General features: G+C 51.0%; 1 protein-coding gene across 1 annotated transcript in view; it reads right to left on the bottom strand.

Moving 5' to 3' along the window:
• The window catches only part of LOC116529716 (ly6/PLAUR domain-containing protein 2-like), an 8374-nt gene extending 7016 nt beyond the window's left edge, over positions 1 to 1358 (bottom strand). Inside the window, exon 1 of the mRNA XM_032247622.1 lies at positions 1261 to 1358. Coding sequence (XP_032103513.1) covers positions 1261 to 1312 — 52 coding nt within the window. The 5' untranslated portion in view covers positions 1313 to 1358. The remainder of the gene's footprint in view (positions 1 to 1260) is intronic.
• Positions 1359 to 18318: the final 16960 nt, after the last annotated feature.

The raw sequence follows: 18318 nt of genomic DNA on the forward strand, positions 1-18318 counted from the left end.
GTGTCTTTTAGGGGTGTTCTGTAGGGGTGTCTTTTAGGGGTGTTCTGTCGGGGTATCTTTTAGGGGTGTTCTGTAGGGGTGTCTTTTAGGGGTGTTCTGTATGAATTTTCTGTAGGGGTGCCCTGTAGGCTTCCTGTAGGGGATCCTGATGGGGACATCCTGTAGCAGTTCCCTGGGCAAAGCACACCTGCTCTGACCTCAGAGCGGCTGCCCGCTGAGTGGGGTGATGGCATCTGTGTGCTCAGGGTCTGACCCTGACTGTTCTTGCTCCCCCTGCCTGCAGCTGGGTTCCTGGTGCCAGTGGGGCTGGGAAAGACTCCTGGGTTCCTCTGAACAAGGACTTTACATGACCACCACTTCTCTGCAGGGACCTTGATAGTCCCCATACCCTCGGGCTGTGATGGGAAGGAAGGGGTCTCCTCATTCAATCCTGGGAGCAGTGACCAGCTCCCAGCAGGTGCTGTCAGAGCAACATCATCATATGGGCCAACCTCCCAGAAAAGCTGAGCCCCCGAGAACACAGGTGTCCCAGGCCGGTGTCCCCATGTCCTGACTCAGCACCCCTAGCCCCTTCTCTCCAAGGCTGTGCCCTGACATAGGGGCTGAAGGTGTCTGAGCAGGGCACTCAAGCTTAACTCCTGCCCTTTCCTGATGCCCTGCCATCTGTCTTTCCAGCCTTCCCACTGCGGGTCCCTCCTCAAGTGGGGGTTGCTCCCCAAGGTGCTCCCTCTTCCTTCCACCCTCCCCCATGCTCAGGGGAAGCTGATGGGGCTAATTATCCCTAGATGATAATTATTCAGCTGATAATCACATGCTCTGTCACCTCCCACCCACACCCCAACTCCTTCTGGCCCCATTTCAGGCCTAAAGCCAGGTCACCAAGGTCAGGGTAGAGTGGGGCTAGAAGTGGGGTGATGAACTAGCCCTGATTTTCCTAGGACTTGCCTTTTTGAGCACTGAGAATCCAACATCCCAAGAATTCCCCTCTGTCTTGGGAAGAGAGGGCAGTCAGTCACCCCAGCGGGAACCCAGGACCAGCACCCAGGCTTTCCCCACAGAAAGACACCAGAAGCTGTGGCCATAAGAAGAGGCCTCCAAGCCTGGCAGAGAGGCGCCATGAAGGGTTTCCCCCAACTCCCTGAAGCCCCCAGTCCAGGCTGGTGATCCTGGGTAGAGCTTGCCTGCCAGTGCCTGGCCCCTGGGTGCCCAGCCCAGGAGTTACCTCTCCCCATCCCTCCCATGGTGTGGCCAGCATCTTACCCAGGGCAGCAGACAGAGCAGCCAGAAGCAGCAGCACCAGGAGGAGCCTCATCGCAGTGTTTTCCGCCAGGGACTGGGGGCCACCGTGCCAGGGCGCCTTTATATGGTGGCTGAGGTCTGAGCCAGACCTGGTAATTTAGCTGGAAGGTACACTGGGGAGAGCAGGCCAGCCTGACTCATGCCCCTGGGCCTCCCTCTGCCCCACCTCCAGGACTCTCAGAAGGTACTTGTGCCCCCCTCTCTGCTGTCCCTGGGTCCTGAGCCTCTGGCCCCTACTCCCTGAACTTGGGAGTTCTCAGAGGACCATGGCTCTGCCTCTGCAGCCTGGGAGGACAGGCAGGGCACTTCTGACTATGTACAACCCCCTCCCCACAGCCTGGGGGGACAGGCAGGGTGCTTCTGAGTATGTGCACCTCCCTCCCCCCGGCCTGGGGGGCTGCGCAGAGGGCTTGAGTATGTACGGCCCTCGCCCCACAGTGGGGGCGGTGGGGGGCTGCACAGAGCGCCTCTGAGTATGTGCGCCCCCTCCCCGCTGTGCTTGCCCTTGCACCAGGGTCGGCAGGGCCACCAAACTCGTACTGATGGGAAAACCGAGGCACTGGAGGCTGGAAGCTGCTTCATCTGTAGTGTGTACACGAGTCACCTAGGGTCTGGCTGAAATGCTGGCTGTGGACACCTAGGCAGGGCCTGGAACCACGCATTCCTGGCAAGCTCCTGGGGGTGGGGTTGTCTGTCTAGGGTAGGCTTAGCTTGGGACAGTGGCAGAGCCAGGGTGCGCAGGGCAGCCCGACCACGTCTGAGTCACTGCCCATCTGATCCCAGGCCAGGCCTGGGGGACTGTGGGGTGACAGGGATGTCCTGGGGTGGCAGGACATGGCCTGTTTGCAGTGGGGCTGTCTCCATTGCTATCCTCGGGGTGTTGTAGGGATTCTGGAGGCTGCGGGGCAGCAGCTCACATCTGGGAGTCTCCTCCAACCCCCGATGGTTCCCTGCCTCAGGATGGCTCCCCTCTGGTCTCCTTCCACCTCCCCTTCCTCACCCTGTCTGTCCACCCCACGGGGACTGGCTCCAGTCCTCTCCACCTTTGCATGGCCACTTACACTCGCCTTCAGGCCTTTCCCAGGCCTGACATGTGTCTCCCCCACCACTCCCTCAGCAAGATCACCCTTGCCTGGAACGCTCTTGGACTCCCTGTCTGGGCCTGTGCCCTAGAGGTGCCCTCAAGGGCCAGAGTCCTGTTCCAGACTTCTCCGCAGATCTGGGAGCCCAAGAGGCCTCTTCTCCTTCCACTCTCGGAAGGCAGGCCGAGCTGCTGTGTACCTACCCCAAGACTAGAAGGTGGGACTGGACCCATGTGGGGGCTGTGCAGGATTTGGGGGACAGGCAGGCTCCAGGGCTGGGACTGGCTCTCTGCATAGGATGGGGAGGGGCGCAGGCTCCAGGTCTGGGACTGGCTCTCCATGCAACCATCTCCCAGCTCAAAGACCAAAGAGTCTAGAATTGGAATGAACACCAGACGTTCCCTGTGGCATGGATGGCAGACTTGTCAACAGCATTTTATTTCAACTGTTTTTAGCTTATTTGAAAATGTTCGTATTTGGGGACACATGGCATGGGGGCCCCCGTTGCCTTGGCCTCCAGTGAAAAGGAAGGGCCCTTTCCGTTCACCTCCTCTTGCTCCGTTCACTCTGGGTCACCTCGGGGCTTCGCAGCTTCCTGACCATGGGTCACAGCAGCGTGAGAGCTGCAAAGCTGCCTCGGGACAGCTGGACTCTGGGGTAGGCGCCTTCGCAGACACAACCTCAGTCCTCAGCCCAGGCCTCGGTGTGAGGAACTGAGACCTGTGCTGTGATGGGACAGCTGGGCGTTGCAGGCCCTGGCACAGCCTCCGAGGGAAGGGGGAGGGGCTCCAGGCACAGCTGCCAGGAGGTCCCGGGTGGGTACCTGGAGGCAGGGAGCATTTCTCCAGCTTCCCAGCAGGGCCCTGCCCCAGGGAAAAAGGCATGGTGAGCTGCCAATGCCACCGTGGACGGCATGGACTGTGATGCATCCTTCCCAGTGCCACAGGGCTCTGATCTGTGAGAGGGAAGAAGGGGCAGGGTGGCCGCAGCAGTAGGGGGCTGGGAAGAGAACCCTACTGCTGTCCTGAGGAGTAACCAGTCCGCACAAGGCTGGGTCCCTTCTCGCTGCAGGGGCAGGGCAGGGGCTGGGTGAATGGGTGCATGTGAGTGTGAGTGTGACTGTGTGTGAGACTGTGACAGTGTGAGTGTGTGTGACTGTGAGAGTGTGAATGTGGCTGTGTCTGAGAATGTGTGAGTGTGACTGTGTGTGAGACAGAGTGTGACTGTGAGACTGGGTGACTGTGCGTGAGACTGACAGTGTGTGAATGTGTGAGATTGAGTGACAGTGTGTGACTGCGTGTGTGACTGTGTGAGACTGACAGTGTGAGTGTGACTGTGTGAGACAGTGTGAGTGTGATTGTGTGGACTGTGACTGTGTGTGTGACTGTGTGACTGTGTGACTGTGACAGTGTGAGTGTGACTGTGAGACTGACTGTGTGACTGTGTGAGACTGAGTGTGTGTGACTGTGTGGACTGTGAGTGATGGTGTGTGACTGTGACTGAGTGTGAGTGTGACTGTGTGAGACTGTGACAGTGTGTGAGGCTGAGTGTGAGACTATGATTGACAGTGTGTGTGACTGTGTGAGACTGTGACAGTGTGTGACTGTGTGACAGTGTGACTGTGTGAGATTGTAAGACTGTGTGTGAGACTGTGTGACTGTGAGTGTGACTGTGAGACTGACAGTGTGAGTGTGACTGTGTGAGACTAAGAGTGTGAGTATGACTGTGTGGACTGTGTGTGTGACTGTGACTGTGTGACTGTGTGTGACTGTGAGAGTGAGTGTGACTGTGTCAGACTGTGACAGTGTGTGACTATGTGAGACTGAATGACAGTGTGTGTGTGACTGTGTGAGACTGACAGTGTGTGACTGTGTGAGACTGAGAGCGTGTGACTGTGTGAGACTGAGACTGTGAGTGTGACTGTGAGTGTGACTGTGTGTGACTGTGACAGTGTGTGACTGTGTGAGATTGTGACAGTGTGTGAGGCTGTGTGTGACTGTGTGTGACTATGAATGACAGTGTGTATGACTGTGTGACTCTGACAGTGTGTGACTGTGTGACTGACAGTGTGTGACTGTGTGTGAGATTGTAAGACTGTGTGTGAGACTGTGTGACTGTGACTGTGTGTGACTGTGTGACTGTGTGTGACTATGAGTGTGTCACTGTCACTGTGTGTCACTGTGTGATAGTGACAGTGTCTGTGTGTATGACTGTGACAGTGTGTGACTGTGTATGAGAATGTGACTGTGTTAGTATAGTGTGAATGTGTGTGTGCATGCATGTGTACATGTGTGAGTGAATGTGTGTGAGGCTGTGAGTGTAAATGTAAGACCGAATCTGTCAACGTGTGATGCTATGTGTGTTAGTGTGTGTGTGCGTAAATGACTGAGTGTATGAAGGTGTGAGTGTGAATGTGTTAGTATAGTGTGTATGCGTGAGCATGCAAGTGTGAGTGCATGTGTATCAGTGTGTGAAAGTGAGCATGTGTGTGTGCACCAGTGTGTGTGTGAGTGTATGAGTCTGTGTGTGTGGTGGGACCCACCTGAACAGAAATAGCCACAGCCAGATGATGCCAATGGGGTCACAGTTTGCTTCCTGGGGAAGGCCCAGGTGGGCTGGGCTGCATTTCTGAGGACAAGCGTGGAGGGGTGGGATCTTGAGAGCAGGGGCTCGCGTGTGTAGACGGCACACCAGGGCGCACTGAATCCCAGAAACTCAGTCCGGCGTCAGCTGGATTTTACCCTGTGCACACCACAGCTCTCAAGCTGTCGTCTATATTTTTGGGGGTCTGTGAAAGCTGTTTTTCCTTCCGCAGAAGGATCCGAGAAATGCTGAACTCAATGGTTTCTCAAAGGGCCTTTTAGGAGCAAAGATTCTGCAGCCCCCACAGGGTGGGACTTGGGAGAGGGGCTGTCCTTCTGGGCTCTCAGGGGAGGCTCTGAGGGAAGACCCAAGGACAGGGACTGCCCTGGGATGGGCTGGAGGTGGGCGTTGGCATGCAGCCTGGCCCCCACTGCCACCTGCCCTGGTTTCCTCTGCCTCGGGGAGGGCTTGGGTCACTCCTCTTTAAGCTAATCAGGCTTTTTACAAGCTGAGTCCGAGTATTTTACAAGCTGAGTGTTCTCCAAATACAGCCCAGACTTTCTCTCAAGGCCATAATTAGTGGGGCCTCCCCAGCCTGGCATTAGACTCCACTCCCTAGGGTGGCTGAGAGGGGGTGCAGGGATGAGCTGGGCAGGGGAAGGAACAAGGGCACGGGTGAGGTCCTGCGGAAGCGACATCCAGCAGGGCCCTGCCAGCCCAGAGGGGCTCCAGCCAACTCCAGGAAGGGGCCTGGGACCCGGTTAGGAGCCCAGACCTGAGTGAACCAGTAGGTGAGTTCTGCTCCCTCCCTCTGAAAGCCCTTCCCTCCCTCCAGCTCTCCACTCCTCCCTCTATCCCGCCCTCCCGTTTTCTCTCCACACCTCCCTCCTTCCCTTCCTCCATCCCTCCCTATTTTCCTCCCTTCACCCATCCAACCACCCCTTCTCTCCCCGTTTCCCACCCTCCGGCTTTCCCTGTACTCCTTCCCCCTTCCCTTCCTCCACCCGTCCCTGTTTCCCTCCCTCTTTCTTTCCCTCCTTCTTTCCCTCCCTTTTCCCCTCCTTCCATCCTTCCCTTTCTCTCAGCCTTGTCTCTCTCTAGCCAGTGCTGGGGGCAGGGGCTGGAGGGGCATTAGACCCAGGCCCTAGAGTTGCAGTGGGCGCATGCCAGCCATACTGAGTCTCTAGAGAGTCTCAGGACCTTGTTCTCTGTGTGCCAGCCGGGTAGCTGGAAACCTGCATTCACCTCACTGCAGCCTTTAGCCAATGGGCAGAGGGCATCCCTGTGCTGGCCTCACAGTGAGGACGCACTTCACAGGTCACAGCTCAAGGCACAGTTGGGCCACTGCTCCTCGACCTGATGCCTGCTGAGCCCCACAGTGCCCCCGTGAGAGCGCCCAGGGCCCCTCACATCCACTGGGGACCCGTAGCCCCACATAGAGGAGGATCCTGGGAGTGTAGCCAGTGCCACCTCCCTGCCCAATTCACACAAGGGAAACTGAGTCCAAGTGTGGATGGAGGAGTCAGGGTTCAACCAAGGCCCCTCGGCTGGCAGCCAGTGCAGGAAAGGAGCTGTGCTGGGGACTCAGATGCTGGCATGGGGCTCCCATACCCATGTACCCATGACGGCCCCTGTGCCAGGGGAACACAGGGTCACTTGGAAGTTCACGGCCTGGGCTTGAGCCAGAGAGAGGACACAAGGAATCCCAGTTCCTTCCTCAGGGAGAGATGGGGCCATCTTGAAAGGCATCTACAGCCACCAGCCACGGTCTCAGCCCACTCATGCCCATGCTGTGGGGTGCTGGGCCAGCCCCCAGTCTCCCCGAGCCTGCATTTGTTTGTCTGAAGGAAAACAGTGACAGTGATGCTGACAAGCACAGGAAGCTTCTCTGGGGTGGGCTTAGTGGTGGATCGGGGGACAAAAACCCACCCAGCACCCGCATCTTGACTCCCAACATCCTTCTCCACTCACAGGAATGCGGGCTCCCTAGAGAAAGGGCTGATTCTAGGTGTGGGAAGTAGGAAAGTTCCTCTTTAAAGTTTCCTTTCTTGTTAAAGAATAAGTGTGCCAAGAACTTTGTTAAGCCCTATCCTTTGCAGCTGTTAGACACACCACGCTTACAGGCACGTAGCATATTCTACGTCCTTGTACTTTAACCAGGATATCTGTGCTGGACGTGCTCACAGGCATGTCCCAGCTCTCCACTGCTTTCACCTGTTTAGAAAAATTTTAAGTTGTTAGCCAGTCAGGTTTTAGTTTAGATTGTGAGGTCTGGCTCCGCCAGCAGAGATCAGACACAGCAGTGAGGACGACCCCAAATGCATAAGGGACAAATTTGTCTGTTTTCCTTTGTTCATTGTACTCTCATGGCGCAATGGCTAGCGAGGTACCCTTCCTGCAGCCCAGGAAGTAAAAATTGTGTTGCTGAAAGATCCTTTGTCTCAGTGCTGATTTTTCTTTGCAGCACCGACCATCTATTTCCAACATAGGGGTGGGGGAGCACCAAGATGAGCCTGAAATACCTTTAAAAACAAAGCAAAACAAAAACCAGACTTCTTTATGGAGATATATGCCATGCAATTCACCCATTTAAAGTGAACCATTCAGTGCTTTTTAGTACTGCATATTCACAGAGTTGTGCAACCATCACCACAATCTAATTTTGGAACGTTTCTATTACTCCGAAAAGGAACCGGTGCCCTTCAGCAGTCAGTGCCCGCTCCCCTGCTCCACTTTCTCTCCGTGTGAACTCGTCTATTCTGCACTTTGCATGTGAAGGGGATCACACGCGGTGTGGCCCCTGGTCTGCCTCTCTCCCCGAGCACCAGGCTCTCAGGCCTCGCAGCGTTGTGACCTATGTCAGCGCTTGATTCTATGGAACGTACTTGGTGTGGACAGGGCACCTCTGTCTATCGGTTCATCCGCTGAAGGACATCTGGGTTGTGGAGGACCATGTGGGGCCAGAAAAGAAGAAAATCCTAAAAAGTAAGACCCCTAATGGTGCGATTGTGAAAGGAATAGCGCAGGCAACTGAAAGCCCTTCCAATGGCCAGAGATGGAACAATTTGAACAGCAAAATACGTAACAGTATTGGATTTTAACCCTGTGCATGAAATAAATGTTTATGAGCCCATAATAATATCAATAAATGATTGAAGAAAGATAGATATAGGAGAGAAAAGATCAACCTTCTTGTAAGAATTCCACATAATTTACATAGATACTTTGCTTGAGAAGGTGGAGCTTTAAATGCCACTCCTCAGATGTGGCTGCACCCAGTGACTTCCTTTCAATTGGGACAGCACGGAAATGGGGTGGGGAAATGTATTCGTCTGTTTTCACCCTGCTAAAAAGACATACCAGAGACTGGGCAATTTACAAAAGAGAGACGTTTAATGGACTTACAGTTCCACGTGGCTGGGGAAGCCTCACAATCATAGCGGAAGGCAAGGAGGAGCAAGTCAGGTCTTACATGGATGGCAGCAGGCAAACAGGCTGTGCAGGGAAACTCCCAATTTTAAAACCGTCAGACCTCATGAGACTTATTCACTATCATGACAGCAGCATGGGAAAGACCTGCTCCCATGATTCAACTACCTCCCACAATATGTGGGACTTCAAGATGAGATTTGGGTGGGGACACAGCCAAACCATATCAGGGAAGAAACATTACTGGGAGAGGAGCCTGGCATTTACAACACCATCAAAGTGGGCAAGGTCGGCATCCGCAGTGGTGAATCCCAGAGTCAGTGCATGCCCTTGCTGTGGCGTGACGGAAACAGTGCTTCATTTCTGCTTCAGTCTTCTCAAAACTATCATCACAGTCTAACCACGAGGAAAACACCAGGCAAACTGAGACACACTCCACAAAATATTCAACCAATACTCCTGAAACTGTCAAGGTCACCAAAAATAAGGGAAGCCTGAGAAACTGCCACAGCCCAGAGGAGCTGAGGGAAACCTGGTGAGGACGTGCCACACAGGCTCCTGGATGGTGCAATGGAGGAGAAAATGGCATTAGGGGAGAACGAAGCCAATCTGAATAAAGTGTGGATTCAGCTCATAATAACGTGTCAATATTGGTTCATTAATTGTGACAAACGGAACACAGGAAGATAAGATGTTTAAATCGGGATTTCAGCTGGGTGAGGTGGCTCACACCCATAATCCCAGCATTTTGGGAGGCCAAGGTGGGAAGATTGCTTGAGCCCAGGAGTTTGAGACCAGCCTGGGCAATAGAGTGAGATCCAATCTCTACAAAAAAAATAACAAATTAGCCAGGCGTGGGAGTGCATACCTGCAGTCCCAGCCACGGATCACTTGAGCCCAGGACATTGAGGCTGCAGTGAACTGTGACTGCACCACTGCACTTCAGCCTAGGCAACAGAGCGAGAACTTGTCTCAAAAAAGAAGAGGAAAGAAGGAGGGGAGGAGGAGGAGAATAAATAGGGATATCTGGGTGTGGGGAACATAGGAACTGTCTGCACTATCTTTGTCAACTTTTCTGTAAATCTAAAACAATTATAAAAGTAACAAGTTTCTATCAAAAATGTGGCAATGCCTTTAGAAGTGAGGGGCTCCATGGCGGGGTTCGTGTGCCTGGCAGAGCTATTCAGGCAATCGCCACACTTCCTTGGCCACATGGGCTGGTGTTGCTTAGAGAAGCTGCTGCCCTGGTCCCTGGAAGATCACATCTTGAGGCTGGTTTTGCCATGCAGGCAGTAACATTCTGTCTTTGGTAGCTTGAAGAAGACCTGGGAATGGCTTGTCTCAGGAGGTAAAATGCCAAGATAATGAAGCTAAGGTCACAGTTCATGCCCTTCAATTATCATTCCACAGTAGATGTTCTTACCCTGGTCACACCCTGATCGCTGACCCTGGACACACACTTACCCCTGACCCTGGACACACCCTTAGCCCTGACCCTGGGCACACACTTGGCCCTGACCCTGGACACACACTTAACCATGACCATAGACACACACTTGGCCCTGACCCTGGACACACCCTTAGCCCTGACCCCGGGCACACACTTGGCCCTGACCCTGGACACACACTTAACCATGACCATAGACACACACTTGGCCCTGACCCTGGACACACACTTAACCATGACCATAGACACACACTTGGCCCTGACCCTGGACACACACTTAGTTCTGACCCTGGCTACACAGGAGCCCTGATCATGCTTCCACTCTGTGTTTTGACTCTGGACACACACGAGCCCTGATCCTAGACACACACGAGCCCTGATCCTAGACACACACTGAGCTCCGATCCTGGTCACACACTGAGCCCTGATTCTGGTCACATACTGCGACCTGTTCTCACACTGAGGGTCGTGGTCTCACGCGGTGTGTAACTCTGGCCACACACTGATCTCTGACTGTGGTCACAGGCTGAGTCCTGAGAGTGGCCCCACACTATGACCTGACTCTGGAAAACATTGAAGCTGGTCCTGCTGTAAAAATTAAGTAATTCAGAATCAAAGCTGTTGGAACTTCAAATTATTTTGAGACTTACAGGAATGTGATTATAGGACCTGAATCACGTAAACAGGCAGCTGTAACCTTTGTTTCTCTCATTTACGGTGGGCTGTAAAAGACCACAGGTTGCCAGAGAAGACCACTTCCCTCTTCGCCGTTGATCTTCATTATAAACTGACCCCCCTTTTACTTCTCCTAGACAAAGACTTCACGACTATCACATTGTCTATGATGGAATGTTAAATAGACTGAAACTGGAAAAGGAGAACAAGTTGTAATCAAATTGGTATAACTCATAAACTGGCCTTGTATGAAAAAAAAAATTGTACGGCTGATAAATGTCTTCGTTTTAACAGTATATAAAACAGTTAAAACTTAACTTTCCAGCGTCAGAGCACCGACCTCATTCTTTGGGGTCTGTGTTACCTGGATGGTCATTCTCAGCTTAGCATGTGAATAAACTCTTTTAGACTGGATTCTGACCCTTTCCATTATTTCGGTTGTCACTGTTCATGTTCTGAGCCCTGGCCCTGGCAATAGTGATTGGAAGATGTATTAGGATCTAGGAACAGAGTTTGGGGGAAGCAAAGGAATGTCAGTTTGCTCAGAGACACAGAGCACTTGACAAAGGGGTCAAAGAGCAGCTGGGGGCTCCGGCTGGTGGGCTCGTCAAGGGTCATGAGCCAGGGAGCCACCAGGAGAAGGTTGGGCATTGTAAGGTGTCCCAGCACCTGCTCTTGGCCAGCCCTGCTTCTTCCCCTCTTTCCTTCTCACCCAGAACCTTGTCCCTGCAACCCCTTCCTCCCTGGAGCAGGGAGGACACCAGTGTTCGGAAACCCATTTTGAAGGATCCCAGCCTGTGCGCTCCTGCTCACTGAGTGTGGCACACAGCCGCACCACGAATGCTTGCCCAGGTGCGTCGAGGCTGGCTCCTCCCTGAGCTGTGCAAGCTCTTTTGGGAGCGGAGACTGGGGCTGCGAGGTGGAGACACAGATGACTCAGTCTGGGTTCCAGGCAGGCAGGGTGCACGTTTCCAGCTGATCCAGTCAGCCAAGAACCGGGATGCAGGGATGCCTGTGTTCCCAGGCATGGGGCGTGGCTGGTATTTTCCAGGAGCAAGGAGGTGCAAACTGGATAAACAAAGGTGTCTAGACTTCCCTCTCAGCTCCCAGCAGGCTTCAGGGTGCAGCTGGGACAGTTCAGCTTGCCTTCCCTGCAGACCAGGGCTGAGCCATGGCCTGCTCCTGCAGGGCCTAGGGCTGGGGCACTGGAGGTGGGCCAGGAAGGGCCATTAAGAGCTCACGAGCCAGGGCAGGCACATCTGCATCGGCTTCCGTCTCCAGGTAGACTGCCTTGAAATTCTCTGACAGCAACGTGGGATGGAAAGTCCAGCACCCCCTGGGCAGAGCCTGGCTGTGAGTTAGATGAGTTACCCTGTCATCTACCAGGAGTGCCCAGGGGCAGCCTCCAGGTCACCATCACCCAGGCTCCCTCTTGAAGCTCCTGCTGGCTAATCGGAAATGTGGCTTGCAGAGTTGCTTCGGAAGCCCGCACAGAGGGTGGGAATGGAGCCAGGCTCATAGCTGAACCAGCAGCACCCCCACTGGGCAGCCGTGGCAGTGCACCCTGGGGTCCTTCAGCCAGAGGAGGAGCCGGCCCCATCGCCAGCCCCACAGTGCTCCCAGCCAATGACAGGGTGTGGTGGGGCTACTCCCCCATGGCCTCCTCTTAGGGCAGCTTTGGCTGGGGCATCTCTGAGGCTGGCTGACATCTCAGAGAGGCCCCGCCATCCAGGAGGCCCCTCCTTCCACAACTGTCAGAGCTACGTGGTGTCCCACAGCTCCGGCCTCCCACTCCTGTTCCCTCTTATCCTTTACAGGAGTTTCTGGCAAAATGCTCTTGCACATGGAATCCTGCTTTGGTATCCAGTGTGAGCCAGGGCATCCAGGACACTCAAATCCCCTCTACACAGCAGCCCCCATCTGCCCTGCAGACTCCCCTGGCCTCAGCCCTGCACCTCTTACTCGTTTTACACACATACATAGTACACACTCACACACACAAATACAGTCTCACACACAGTACACTCACACACAGAGACGTGCTGACACACAAGCACATGCACACATGTACACACCCACACACTCACACATGTGCACACATGTACACACACGCCCACACATCCACACATGTGCATATACACGCACACACATACCCACATACCTACACATGCACACATGTGAGGGGGGGCGAGGCACATGCACACACATGCACATGCACACACATACATTACCCACACATCCACACATGCATGCACACACAAGCACATACACACACGTACATGCATACCCACACATCCACACACACGCACACACAAGCACCTGCATACACATACACACATACCCACACATGTACACACACACACATGCAAGTGCATGCACACACGTACACACATACCCACAAATCCACACACATGCACACTCACAAAGCACATGTATACACATACATACCCACACATCCACACATGTGCACAGACACAAGTACATGCACATCCACACACACACAAGCACTTGCACACATGTACACACATACCCACAAATCTGCACACACGCACACACACAAGCATCTGCACACATGTACACACGGTACACATATCCACACATGCACACACTCACATATAAGCTTATGCACACGTACACATACTGCCCCACATCCACACACATGCACACACAAGCACATGCACACACGTACACACCCACACATCCACGCACACGTTAATGCACACATGTACACGCATGCCCACACATGCACACACACAAGCGCACACACGTGCGTACATACATAGCCACTCATCCACATGCACACACAAGCACATGCACACATGTACACACATTCCCCCACACAAGCACATGCACACATGTACACACACTTCCACACATGCACTCACACACACAATGCACACAGTACACACACACACACTCACACAAGGATATGCACACATGTACATATACTCACACACATGTACATATACTCACACATGTACACACGAGCATACACATCACAGTGACACACACTGGCTCACATGTGTGCACATCCTCTTTCACACATACACGGAGATTCACTCTCAAACATTTGCATGTACACACACACATTTACATTTACTCACATAACTGACACTCACATTTGCACATGAATACACTGCAGGCACGCATACACTTGTGCACGCACCTACACACTATTTTGACTGCACTCACACACCAACCCCAGAGGGCACCAGGCTTGGTCCAGCCCCTGGGGGGTTCCCCCACGACTGGCTGAGGCCAGTACAGGAGGGAGGGAGGTAGCTATCCTGCCCCTGGAGGGAGACGAGGGCCTTCCAGCACTTAGCCGCCCCACTGCGTCTCATCAAGAGCAGGGCCAGGGAGGCCCAGCGGCTTCGGGGAGTCAGATTCCATGGACCAGGCAGGAGGAAGGTAGGGCCTGCGGGTCCCGTGCCGCGGCCACACTGTGTGCTGAGGTGCCTGGCTATGGGCTCTGGCGACCGGGTTTTCGCAGCGTGGGTTACATGGCCTTCTCCTTCCTCTACTTAACATTCTTTATCCATGAAGTGGAACTCCCGATCTCAGATGACACGACCACGTCAGCCTCCCAAAGTGCTGAGATTACAGGCGTGAGCCACCATGCCCAGCTGGATCTTTTATCTATTTCTGTGAGAAATACCACTGAAATTTTGACAGGGATCACACTGAATTTGTACACTGCTTTGGATGAGATTACTACGGAAAAGCCAGGGGGACACCATTTCAAAGTCACTTCCATTTTAAAACTGGCAAGGCGCATTCCTTGCCAGTCACAGCCCATGGTCACAGATGTTTACAGCTCAGGAAGGAGTTTCGTAATGCCTGCAAGGACAAACTCCTACAGAAACACAATGTCCAGATGCCCCATATCTCATAACATACGTGCTTTTTAAATAATTATAGTCATGCTTTGATGTACTTACTCACTAAAATGCCAAGGATGGTTGACTTTAAATCAACAAAGAAATAAGTTTTGTCATGCTGTCAACTCACCCACACATAGACATAGATTAGCTAACCTTTGCTTTTTACGTACATAAGACCCCTATACAAGAGGAGTTTAAAACTAAGACAGTGCGTTCCTCCTCTTGCTTTCTCAGGATGCCCTACTCTGCATCTGAGTAGCTTTCAATAATCAATCTCTTCTCACTGCACTCTGTGACTGACCTGAATTCCTTCCTGCATGAGACCCAAAAACCCTCTTCCAGTCACATCTTTCTGCTGATGCACTAAGGGACCATAAGGCAAGACTGTATGCCAGGGAAGTTTCGTCTGCAGCACCAGTTGGCCACCTCTGGTAGATGGGGTCCCTCCTGGCATGCTAAGTCATGCTGAAGCAAGGATGCTTGTCTAGAAACTCAGGTTAGAGGCTCAGCCCACAGGGTGAGACATCCTGAAGTATATCTGGAAGAATGGAAGTCGCTTTGCAAGATGTTTGCCAGTATGTGATCTGAACAAATCCACCTTGACCCCTCTGCCAGGGATGGGAAATCTCTACTCTCATCATCTCGCAGCTCACTGCTTTGCTGCACCGCAGCCTTGAGGCAGCCCGAATGGCTGGCCCAGAGGTTTCTACCCTCACGTGGCAGCTTCTAATGCTCTTTATGTGTTTCTCCCTGTTCTTTTCTGCCTGCTTTGAATCTGCTGTTACTAATCTGCTGCTAAGCAGCGACCCTGCTTATCTCACGGTGTTGAGGTGAGTCTCACTGTTTGTGGTATTACTAATTCAAGGCTACTTGGAGATTTTGTTCTTCTTATACAGTTCAGCCAGTTCTGGCCAAATGTAAACATTAGAATCTCATTTAATACTGAAGAAAAAAATGATGAAAAAGCCTTCTTTAAAACAAAACCTCCAGAAAGACTACTTTACCAAAACTTTGGTCCACAACGTTCCACGAATTGCTTGTTGGATATCTGGGTGATTTCCAATTAAGAAAAGTTTATGCTATGTGAAATATGTTTCTAGAATTGTGGAGTGGTCTTATCTAAAAAGTGCTAACATCTGCCAAACAGCGCAGGATCTCTTGCTTCCTCGGTTTTCAGACTCATGGATAAGCAAGTGCCCTTAGCTGCCCCTTCCCTTCCCTTCTGGCTCCCGTTTCCTGTACGCAATGAGACCAGCCTGGTCAACATGGTGAAACCCCATTTCTTGCTCAGCCTTCCAAGCCCTGAGAGACACAGGGATGCTCAGGCTCCTTTATGTTCCCCCAGGGACTGGGGGTTAGCGCCCCTGCCCAGAGGCGAGGGCTCCTTTGGGCTCTGTCTACTGGGGAGCCTGCAGCTGGGGATCCTTCAGGTCTGCCACCACTGGGGCTTTTCAGCCTTTCAGGTCCCAGGGCTGCAGTGCCACCGCAGTGGAGAGCCCACTTGAGGCTCAGAGGGATATTTGTCAGCACGTAATGCTTGGTCCCTCTCGTTCCCTTCACAGTCTGCGTCTGTGCCTCATTAGCAACACCCGTCATCCTTAGTTCGCATGCTCTGAAGTTTACACCTGTTGTTTTCCTTCTGGTCCTGATGATTTTCATTCTTTGGGTTATTTAATTCAGCATCTCTCTGGGCAACATTGGAGGCCAAAAGTCTCCCAGGAACTTGCCTTATTGAGAAGAAAAATAATTTTGTCTAATTCAGAAGTTATCTAACGGTCAATTCAAAGGATGAACTTGAAAATAGTTACCTACAAAACAAGGTAGAAAGGAGCCAGTATGTAGGGGAGCAAGAGATGTGAATAAAAGTTATGGATATGAAGATGTATTTTTGGTAAGGAAGATTATAAAGAAAAAAATGTCGTATAAAAAATGATCTTGTATAGCACATTTTTGTCCTAAAGTAAAATGACTGATTATTTAGGAAAGAGGGAAAGTTTGGGCAAGGCAGAGTTCAAGCATGTCTTAAATGGTCCATGTATATCCGGATAAAGTTCACGAAAGGGAATTCATGAAAGGAATTTCATATGTAATTAAGTTGGTTATTATTAAAAGGAAGCTATTGATAATAGTCTTTCTAAAAATTGGTCTCCTCTGTCAAAATAAGATTTTCTTAAGGTACTGATTTGCTCTTAATGAAATTACAAGAAATTTTACTTTCAATTTTATAAACTGTTTCTCTTGAACACTTCTCAGATCCATATTTCAGAACATTCCATTTTTTCTGTCTCACTGCTTCCAGCCCTTCCCTCCTTGAGCAGGCCTGAAATGATGACCCCCTTTTTCAGCTTTTCCTCCACTGAGAAAGCCTGAGATGATGACCATCTCCTTCAGTTTTTCCCTCTTGAGTAGACCTGAGAAGATGACTTTCTTCCTCAGCTTCTTTTTGTCAGCTCCTGCATTCCTTTTTTCCTTTGGTTTAAACTGTTGTAATGGCCTGATGCTGTAATGCTTCATCTTGAAGGTCTATAAAAGCAATGTTTTCTTCTAGTATAACTTGATTTAATACTCTTGGCTTTTCTTGCTGCATCTAAATTTTCAGTGTAATCAGAAAACTTCTGCTGTTCCTAAGAGTCACATGTGCTCATAACCTCAACACTGTTCCCACGTCTGACTGCATTCAAGCACTTCTTTCAAGTTTATCTAAATGGGCTTTCCATAAGAAGCAGTCATGCTGCAGAAGGTTTTCTCTGCCTTTTTATCAGCTGGCTTTACTTTTGTTGTTGTTGTTGCTGTTGTTTATCTTTTGTTTGTTTGTTTTGAGACTGGGTCTCACTTTGTTGCTCAGGCCGGAGTGCATTGGTGCAATCTTGGCTCTCTGAAACTTCCACCTCCAGGGTTCAAGCCATTCTTTTGCCTCAGCCTCCCCAGTAGCTGGGACTAGAGGTGCCCACCACCATGATCAGCTAATTTTCGCATTTTTTTTTTGGTAGAAATGGGGTTTCACCATGTTGGCCAGGCTGGTCTCAAACTCCTGACCTCAAGTGATCTACTCACCTTGGCCTTCCAAATTTCTGGGACTACAGGTGTGAGCCACCACACCCAGCCTCTCAGCTGGCTTTTAAAGTAAGATTTTATGTTTTATCAAGATAATTCCTATGTTGTCTTTATTAGGCTTTCTATTGCAAAAAAACTGAAATTTAAAAGGCTTAAGGTTTTTACATCTATATGACTTTCTGCATTGCTTGCAACGTCTTTTTGATTATTACTAATGGTCAAATGAATAACTGTTACAATGACCTGTGATTCTGTTTTGAACAATTGTTTTGAGCCTTTTAATACCTTTAACAAATGTTCTCAAAATAAAAATCCTAAATTAAGTCTCTGATTTAGTGTTCTTGCTGGGGCTTGTTAAACCTACAAAAATTAATCTCTGTGAGATTATATAATCTTTTTATAGTTTCCAGGCAGACCATGAAGTCCAGTATCACCATCTCCAGCCTGATAATTATATATTGGAAGACAATTCGTTAAAGGATTCTCTCCAGCTCCCTTGAAACTGTCCTTATCAGGAGTTATTAACTAATCCTTGTGCTCAGTTAATAACCTGTCGCAGAGCCTTGACTCCTGGGCACATGTATCTAAAGAAGGCACTGACTCCCACCAGTATTGGACAAAAACTCAAGTTAACCAAAGCCTTTAGACCTGGGCAAAGGGGACAAAGTAAACTGCTTTCATGAGACACAGGGACAGGCCTGTATTCAAAAACATTATGATTCATTTAATAATTCTGCCTTTATCTGAAAAAATGTAATTTGTTCTATGCCTTTATACTAAATAATTTAAATGTTTAACTCCTTTCCTGGCATTCTCAAAACCAGGTAGGGCTTATGACCTTTTTCTTTAAAATGTTGTTAATTCT

This window comes from Sapajus apella, unplaced genomic scaffold (assembly GCF_009761245.1).
Source record: "Sapajus apella isolate SASKATOON/1434 unplaced genomic scaffold, GSC_monkey_1.0 scaffold3, whole genome shotgun sequence".
Taxonomy (NCBI): Eukaryota; Metazoa; Chordata; class Mammalia; order Primates; family Cebidae; genus Sapajus; species Sapajus apella.